Source organism: Nannospalax galili, unplaced genomic scaffold, assembly GCF_000622305.1.
Source record: "Nannospalax galili isolate Female #2095 unplaced genomic scaffold, S.galili_v1.0 scaffold591, whole genome shotgun sequence".
NCBI lineage: Eukaryota > Metazoa > Chordata > Mammalia > Rodentia > Spalacidae > Nannospalax > Nannospalax galili.
In genome coordinates, this window is record NW_008330926.1 from 5206091 (window position 1) to 5215748 (window position 9658).

Genomic DNA, 9658 nt, shown 5'->3' on the forward strand with positions numbered 1-9658 from the left:
GCTGCCATGTGGGTGCTGGGAATCGAACTCGGGTTCTCTGCAAGAGCAGTCAGAGCTCTTAACTGCTGAGCCATCTCTCCAGTCCCTATTAAGCATTTTTAAAAGTAGTTTAGTTCTCCTAGAGCAGAGCCTTTTTGTCAGATCCAATGATATATTTTTTTAAAATTTGGTTTTTGAAATTATAAATCTCTAAATAAAATTTGTCTTGCTTTTGGGCTGGTCCTATCTTAATAATAATTCCTTAATTTTGTAGAGTTCTTTGTAGATTTAGATTATTTCTGCATAACCCTGATCAGTGTAAAGAGTGAGCTGATCTGTGTTTGTTGTGTTTATTGCATGAAGCACATACCACACCTGCTTCTTTCTGCTTTCACACTGGCTTCTAATGTCATCAAAACCCTGTCTTTTGGCTTCAGGATCCTGATCCAGCTTTCCCCTGGCCTTTTCAGACTCCTACAGCAAAGTACACATCAGCTTGTGTCCACGGTTGCAGGGTGCTGGGGAAGCCTTCAGCTGTGGGATGGCTCCTACAGCAAAGTACACATCAGCTTGTGTCCACGGTTGCAGGGTGCTGGGGAAGCCTTCAGCTGTGGGATGGCTCACAAGGGCCAAGGCAAATTCTCATTCCTTGGTTTTTCACGTCACCTCAGCATGCCCCAACATCACGCCACGGTCTGCTTGGGAGGCCAGAGAGACACACTGTCCTCAAATGGACCTTCCAGCCAGATTTGTCATCATCATCCACACTGCTGGGAGAAGTTGCAATGTATCTGTGGACTGCCTCGTTGGTGTCAGAGACACACAGTCATTTCACATGGACAAACAAGACTTCTGTGACATTGGATATCAGTAAGTGTTCAGAGCTGTGGAAAGGAAGGCTGGGGAACCGGGTGTTTTACGCAGACATCATATTTCATTCTTACAAGACTCTGGACAGAACATCATTCAGCTTGGGTTACTCGTCTCTCCTGGGCATGTTTTCCATTGTGGTCGGGAAGACTCTGGAGGGCAAGCATAAAAAGCAGTAAGTGGGGGCTGGAGAGTTGGCTCAGCACTTAAGAGTACTGACTGCTCTTGCAGAGGATCCGGGTTTGATTCCCAGTGCCCACATGGCAACTAACAATCATCTTTAACTCCAGTTCCAGGGGATCTGACGCCCCTTCTGACCTCTGTGGGCATTGCATGATATGGGTGCACTTATACACATGTAGACAAAACACTCATATGCATAAAATTAAAATAATAAATAAAATATTAAAAAAGAAAGAAGCAGTAAGTGTCAAAGCAAAAGTATGACCCCCCAGGGAAGGCCGGGGAAGGGAATATGCCTTTTTATGCATCACGTTCTAGCAATCAGGGGCAAAGGTCCTGCTCATCTTTACCTCACCTGGCCCAGCCCCAGACTTGCTTTCTCTGGTGTTAGAATCCTGTTAGTCATTTGCTGCTTATCCTGATTGTAGATACAGGATTTGTAACCTCTCTGCGCCTCTTTCATCTCATGCCTATAACAGGGACAGCACTTTCCGTCTGAAGACAGGGAGCGAGATCAATTATTCTCTTTTGGTTCCTTTGATGCCAGGTCTGTAGGAGAAAAATCACATTAAACTAATGGGATAGCAGAAGTTATTTGGGAGAGGCCTTGTACCTTTCATAGATGGGATTTAGGGTTATAATACAATAAACTTTGGTTACTCATTTGTGACTTGACCACAGGGAATTTTGCCATCTAGGATGGCTTTGCTTCTGCAGTGCACCATTGCTGTATTCGCTGGCCATCTTCATCCTCTTGACTCTTGTGTTAAAAGCAGCCTTTGCATGTAGGAGGGGAACCTGCCTTGTTTTTCAAGAGTTTTCATAGTGTTGTAACAGTTACTCAGCAGATAATAGAGAACTGACTACAAAGCTGGAAGTTCCAAGTCGAGAATGCCGAATGATGGAATATTTATTTTTCCCTTTCCTTCAGTCCTCAGATCCTTATTTCTTGACCTTCAAATCTGCTTGTGGAATCTCTGTGCACTCCAGGGCATGCATGATATGCTATCTCTGGCACTGATGCAGACTGGAATTGGAGGACCAAAACACCCACTCATTCATGATCCTTGTGTCTACTTGGGTGTCCATGCTTAGTGCCAGGCAAGATTGATATGATTCTTTCCCTTGCAGAGCTGAGAGAAATAACAGACAAGTCAATTACAATGTAAAATGTTCAGAATAGTGTTAGAAGAGGGCTGGGACACAGATGAGTTTCTAAGTCTTTGGGGGAGTGATTGATGGGTGTCAGAGAAGGGTTACCAAGAAGAAAGGGGCACATAAATCAGGTATTGGGTTTGTTGTCAAAGAAAAAGGTTGTGTTCCAGTTAAAGGGGAAGAACACATTCAAAAGCCTGGGATCTTGACAGATTATGGGTCTTTGAGAAATATGTCCTGCTCAAATCTAAAAGTTGATTCCCAAGAGACCAGTAGCGAGAGGGAAAGTGAGAGGGGCCTGCAAGAGCCTTCCACCATGGCGCTTTTACAAAGGGAACTGAAAACTGACTTTTGTAAAAGGAAACTTGAGACTATCTGGAAGCCACACCCTTTATAATATTCATATGTTAACGAAAAACTGTTCTGAGTATTATTTTAAGAGTAGATTGGAAAAAGGCAAAACTCAATCTGGGCAGGGTGTTGTTGCAGTAACCCATCTTGGAGTTGGATAGTTGCAGTTAGAAGAGAGAAGTGGAGGAATTTAAAAGCTAAGAGACACAGTTGATGAGCCCTGAATGGTGGTTGGATGGGACTGTGTCCTAGTGTGGCTCCTTTTTTGCTGTGATAAAACACTCTGACTGAAATCTTGGAGAGGAAAAGGTTTATTTGTCTTATGTCCTTATCACAGCTCATCACTGAGGGAGGCCAAGGCAGAACCTCAAGGTGGGGACCTGGAGGCGGGACTGGAGCACGTGGAGGAATGCTTCTTACTATCTTGCTCCTCTGGCCTGCACCCAACCTGCTTCCTTCTGCAACTCAGAACCACCTGACCAGGGGTCGCACCTCCCGTCCCCCCCCATCACTCAACAATCAAGAAAATGGCTCATAGACAAGCCCACAGGCCAGTCTGATAGAGAAAATTCCCCAACTAAGGTTCCCTCTTCCCGGGTGTGTCATGTGGACAGCTGAAATGATCCAGCTCAGGCTGGAAGAGGGAAAGGACAGCACTTAGGATGATGGCAAATTTCCTGGCTGCAGAGAATGACTGGTTTGTTTGGCATGTTTTTATTTGGCATGGCTTTTATAGACAGTAATTGAAGCCATGGGGATAGATGATTGCTGAGTCAGGGTGACTGTGTCTGTTCGGTGAGAGAGGAGAAGGGGCTGGACTAAGGTCTCAAAGAGGAAGCCCGGGGCTTTAAGAAGCACAATAGTCGAGAGAAGGCAGGTGAAATGGCAGAAGGACCCAAGGGAGGGACAGAGGAGAGAGAAGGAAGGGGGAATCAGCGATGGGAGACTGGGGAAGAGAACGTTTCAGGAACAGAATGGTCAACATAGGGCCAGCACATTCCAGAAGTAAAATAAACGCCCACTTAGTGTCAAGAAGGTCAACAGTTACCTTGGCTGAGGCAGATTCTGTGGAGTGGTGGGGACAAGGAGCATCGCAGCGGACGGGGCTTTGTTTTTCATCTCTGATCACAGCAGCACATAAGAGACTCCCAGTCTATGTGATGAATGGATGAAAGAATGGATTAATGACTAAGGGAGAGACTGAAGCAAATTCTGGTCCTCAGAGTGACTTCCTCCTCTTCCTTTGTCGGATCCTAGCTTCCTGGTGGGCGAGGACGGTGGAGTGTATGAAGGGGTCGGCTGGCATATCGAAGGTTCTCACACCTACGGATACAATGATGTTGCTCTAGGAATTGCCTTCATGGGAAACTTTGTAGGTAAGGTATATGCAAAAACAGAGTTCCTCCTAATGCAATGCATGTGGGATGCTTGGGAAGCAGGGGGCAAATGGTGATGGCAGTGTGGTACCCGGAAGTGCCAGAAGAATATTTTAGCTTTAAAGAACGTTTTCAGTGAAGAGTGGCTGCTAGCTACCAGGAGCACCTCCTAGATAGAATACTCGCCCCCAGTTCACACACACCCATCCCCAGCTCCATCTTACTTTGTGTCCATACCCAGGGCAGAAAAAGGGGTTTTTCTGTAGTTTGTTTGTCTGCTTGTTTGTTTGGTTTTTGTTTTTTGCATATGTTTGTACCCTTATGTCTCCTTTGGAAAATGGAGAGTAGCCGCGGCAACCCTGTTGAGTAGTACCACTACGTCTGGTGGCAGAACACAGGAGAATCCAGTGGCACATGGATGCTCTATACATGCCTATGACAGAGTTCTATTCCAAGGCAGTTTTTGACTTTCTAAGGAAATTTTCACCAGGTGGAATCAGGAAACACGGAAACTTTGTTCTTGCTTTGTGATTATTTGTTGGCTGTGGTGACTGTGGGACAGGATATGAGAGAGGAGAAAGACTGGAATCTAGGAGCTTGTTCTGCCCTGACCAAGCAGCCTAATGATTATGGGTAAATATGTTTTTCAGAAAAGCCTCCAAATGTTGCTGCGCTGAAGGCAGCTCAGGATCTGATCCAGTGTGCTGTGGTCAAGGGATACCTGACCCCCAACTACACGCTGATGGCTCACAGTGATGTGTCCAACACTCTGTCCCCTGGGAAAGCATTGTACAACATCATCAAGACATGGCCTCACTCCAAGCACTGAGGGAGGCCCAGACACTTCTGAGGCTGCTCTTCTCCTGATCGATGTCTGGCTTCATTTCCCATCATGCTCAGCACCTCTGTCCCCTCCCCTTACAGCTTTACTTTGTCCCAGTTTCCTAGGTTGGGATAACTGTGCCCTCTTCTGCTGACATCCTCCACTGTCCCCCAGCTTTACACTCAGTCCTGAGTCTGAGCCCAGCTTCCTCTCCCCTCACCTTCTTCTCCCCTGGGATTCTGCTTGCCTGTTCAGCCAGGTGAGGCAACAGGCTGGTTCTTGTGACTCCTCTCTTTTCCTAGTTACCTGACCTTGTACACAGTCACCTGTGGTCTGTGGAATAGCCATAGCCCAGGCAGGGTACCCACCCCTATGCTCACACATCCACACGCACAGATTCGAATGCTCGTCTTACTTAAGGGCTGCAGTTGCTTATAGACATGTCTGTTCTCTCCTGGATTGAGAGTTTCTCCTGCGCAGCGGCTGAGCCCGTGTCTGCTCCTGAGCTGTGTCTGCACTTTAGTAGGTGCTAAACAGATGCCTGTTGAGGAAATGGATGTATAAGTGAAAGAGAAGATCACAATCCGTTTCCACCTGCCCCGTTTGCTCATCAGCCCTCTGTGGGAAGCCCTTCCCATCCCTTCTCACATGCCCAGCTTGCTCATCATCAGTCCGTGGGAAGCCCTGCCAGTCCCTCTCTACCTGCCCAGTTTGCTCATCATCCCTCTGTGGGAAACCCGCCAAACAGTGTGCCGTCCTACCTTTAATGTCTCTGTCCTGGTCCCTTTCAGAGGCTCAGAACTGACTGTAGAGATTTGTGTGTAATGGATCCTATTTCTAGAGTTCTGTGCCTTGTCTTCCCAGAGCACGCTGAAAGTGAGCCAGGCAGACCTGTGTTCACACGTGCTGTCCAGTGCCAGGGGCCTTCCTTGGCCAGCAGAGCTGAGAGGGCCTAGAGCCTTGGTGCTCGGCAGCCTTCCCCTTCTGGGCTCCTTCTGCCCTAAGGAAGGGCACTTTATCATTACAGCTGGGACAACTTCTTGCTGTTCAAAAGAAGTTTGCAGACTGCTTCTTGCTTTACTGGGCCTGGTCTGAAACAAGGGAGGGAGGGAGGAAAATGGGGAGACATGAAGAGGAGGAGGAATTGACATGTGTTTCCCCCTTACATTAATATAATCTTTTGGCATTCATATTGGGCTTTTAGAGTGTTCTCCGAACTCTTACAACATGGCAGTCTTTTATAACATTTACTCAGCTCTTTTTGCTTTCCTAACACTCTTTCTCTTGGATCCCATCGGATTGGCTCTGTCCATTTGTCATTTTCCCTTACTCATCCTAGGTATGTAAGCAGGAGAAGGAATGATTTATCTAGAGGGTCAAATAGACTCAGAGAGGCTCAGCACCCCTTCCTGATTTATGCAATGCAGGTAGAACGTGGACCTCACTGGTCTTTCTGAGATTCTTACAGTACAGTCCTTCCTGTGAGAGTGGAGGCTGGGCACAGACTTCCCAGCAAGGGTGAATTTTACAGGTCCCTCCTCACCCCATAGGGAGTAGCCAAAGGAGTAGTCATGACACATTGAGGAATGGTCTCATGCAACACCATCTACTATGGTTTGAATGTACCTCTTAGCATTCACATGTTAGAAATCCAATCCCTAATAAGCAATACCATCAAGAGACAGGATTTTCATCAAAAAAAATTTTATGTGTATGAGTGGTTTTCCTACATATATGTAAGTGCACCCATGTCATGTAATACCTGTGGAGGTCAGCAGAGGGCATCATAAAGGTGACTAATACATTAATGTTATTGTAAGAGTTTGTTATAAAACTGACTCTGGCTTGCCCTCCCCCCACCCCTCAGTCATGAGTTTTCCTATGCTTCTACATTCTGCCATGAATGATACAGGATGGAGGCCCTCATCAGATGCTGACCCCTGACCTCACTCTTTCCACTGTCAAACTGCACAAAATAAATCTGTTCTTTTTTTTAAAAAGAGTTATTTTATGTGTATGCATATGTGTCCGTGTCCGTGTGTGTGTGTCCGTGTGTGTGTGTGTGTGTGTGTGTGTGTGTACCTGAGTGTATGCATTTTCACCATGTATATGCAGGTGCCTGTAGAGACCAGAAGGAGTTGGATCCCCTGGAACTGAAGCTCCAGGCTGTTGTTAGCTGCCATGTAGGTCCTGGGAACTGAACCTGGGTCCTCTGCAAGAGCAGCCAATGCTCTTAACCACCGAGCCATTTCTATCTCTCCAACCCCTCACATGTCTGTTCTTTATCAGTTATCTAGTCTCAAGCACTGTTAAAGAAGCATGAGATGGACTAAGACATGATTTTGATTTTTGACTGTTCTTACTACCCTCCTAAGTTGATGTTGCCTTCCCTATGATTTAAAATCCACTTCCAGGTCTCAAAGACTGGTTGGCCTGTGCTCACCCTGCTGGACTTGGGAAGGGAATTCCATCTCCATTGGCTGTCACAGAGGCCTCTTTGTGAGGCCTGCATGGTCTAGACTGTTGTTTTCTCCAAGGTATATACCTTTGCAGATCTTAAATATGCCACACTTTAAGTGAACCCAGAGCACTCAGTTGGCAAGTGCCTTTTCAAGGTCAATTCTGAGGCAGCGTTTTGCCTTCAGGTCACCCCTCCTATGTCCTTTTATTAAGAAATTCTTTCTAGCTCTCCACTAGTCATGTAAAGCAGAGGTTATGCTAATGCCAGCCTCGGATGATTGGTGTGAGGGTTAAATGAATGAACGTGAGCAAGGGCCTTAGAACTCCCTCTCAACCACTGTTCCACTGAGGTCTGCTGAGGCACAGTCATCACTGCTGTCAGTCTGTACTGCAATTGCCTCTGTGTGTCGCTCCTGTTTGACTCTGGTAGGAACAATGTGTCTCCCTGGGCACCAACCTCAACCATGTGGGGGAGCTTGGTGTGGCTTTGTGATGAGCAGGAAGGAGCCAGGCACTCACAGACTGGCAGGACTGAGAGAGCCTGTGGTGAGGGAGTGCTCACATCTCTTTCAGGACGGCCAGCCTTCTGGGTGGACAGGGCCTCTCAGCTCATCGATTCAGTTGTTTTCCACAATTTAAGCTGGGGGCAGAGGAAAGTCTGCAAAGCACCTTTTAGTTCCAGAAAAGTGAACACTATGCTGCTTAAAGCCCCCAATTTACAGAAGACTGAACTCAAAGCAGCCACATGGAGTTAACAAAAGAAGGGACTCTCGGAGTCTGGGGTAGGACGTGCTTCTTATCACCCCTCTGGAAACCATGCTATAGTGTCTTCCTTTTGACAGAGTGAAGTAAAACATCTCAACCTCTTCTCTCCCATAGAATGGCACCTCTCCCTCCTTCTGGCTTCCCATCTTCATGCTTGCTCTCACCATCCCCATCCCTTATCATGATGCCTCCAAATCCTCCTGCTTTTAAAGGTGATATTCAAAGGTTAGCTCTTAAAGAATGCCCCTTTCAGGTGCCCATAGACTTGCACAGGCCTCTGGTGGCTTATCTCTGTCCTCTTCTCCCAATCCTGGCCTCCCTGGAGGCTGTACCTGCTCCTTATGGCCACATCCTCTGGGCCCCACCCAGGGCCAAGAACGTTATTGGCGTCAACTAAGTGTCTGTGGAATGAAGTGCAGGTGGGGTTACCAGGAGAGGGTGGTGGCACCTCACTTGCTGCAGAGTGGAAAATCCCAGGGCTTTTTCATGCTTCACTGACTCGACCGCTGCGGTGATTTGCCAGATTCCTCACAGAGTAACTCTCTCTCATACTAGGCCACTCACTGCACCACCCTGTGGTGGTTTCCTCATCAATGGTGAGATCTGGGAGACATATTTTCCAGGCTCCAAGTGTGCCCCATTCCCTGGTCTGTGACCTTCTCACTGTGGTGGCCTCAGTCCTGGAGCGCACACGGCCCGCTGCTACTGTCCCCTGTGACGCTTCCTCCCACTCAGAGAAACTTCTCCTGTCTTTGTGCCTTCCCTCCCCGTGTGTTCAGGGCTTGCCTTCTTTGTTTTGTTTGGCCTTTTCTTTCGACACTGAGTCTTTTCCTCTAGTGTCTACCTGTGTCTTTGCTTCCCTCCATCCCTCCTCTTCGCCTGTCTCTCTCTGTTTCCACTTCATTCTTTCTGTCACACTGCTTTGACTCTGCCTCTTGGGGCTTCCCATTTTCTCTCCTATCTGCCTTTCTCTTGGTTGTCCCTGAAAATCACCCTGAGGCTGCCAGTGGTGCTGAGGTGGGAGGAGAGGGGCAGAAGGCCAAGGGTGTGGTGGCTCTGGGGAAGCTGCATATTTTCCAGCCAGGCAGAGCAGGTCCAGGTGTGTTCTGTCCCAGCAGGTGCTGCCAGGCAGGGCTGACCAAGGACAGGGTCTCAATTAGAGCTGAGCTCTGAAACCATGGAAGGTACTAATTAGAAGGAAGGAGTAGTGGGCTGGAGTGGAGCTTTTGGGAGGTGTGGCACTGACCTTTTCAGAGTCTTTCCACAGTAGACTGAAGTAAGAAGTGTCTACTCATGAGTAAGAAGCTGGGAGAGGCCTGGGGATCTTTGACCCAAGTGATTCAACTGCAACTGCTTGGGAGGAGAACTGAAGTTCCCACCTCTCCCACCGCTGCTCACATGCCACATCTACAAGTTTTTTTACCGGCATGTATGTAAGTGCATGCCTGGTGTCCATGAAGCCCAGAAGAGGGCATCAGATGCCCTGGAACTGGAGTTATAGATAGTTGTTAGCCAGCATGTGGGTGCTGAGAATTAAACCCAGGCCTGCTGTAAGAGCAAACAGTGCTCTTATCCACTGAGCCAGCTCCCCAGCCCCCAAATTAGGTTCTCTTGTTTTTTTTTTTTTTTTTTGTTTTTTTTTAGTTGTGCGCATGCTGTCACAATTGTAGTTTCATATAAGCAAGGTCTTACAAGG

At 47.5% G+C, this 9658-nt stretch overlaps 1 protein-coding gene across 1 annotated transcript in view; it reads left to right on the forward strand.

The window, feature by feature from the left end:
• LOC103752234 (peptidoglycan recognition protein 3) overlaps positions 1-4804 on the forward strand; it is an 11752-nt gene extending 6948 nt beyond the window's left edge. Inside the window, exons 6-8 of the mRNA XM_008855969.2 lie at positions 651-849; positions 3796-3914; positions 4565-4804. Of these exons, the coding sequence (XP_008854191.1) occupies positions 651-849; positions 3796-3914; positions 4565-4743 (497 nt within the window). The 3' untranslated portion in view covers positions 4744-4804. The remainder of the gene's footprint in view (positions 1-650; positions 850-3795; positions 3915-4564) is intronic.
• Positions 4805-9658: the final 4854 nt, after the last annotated feature.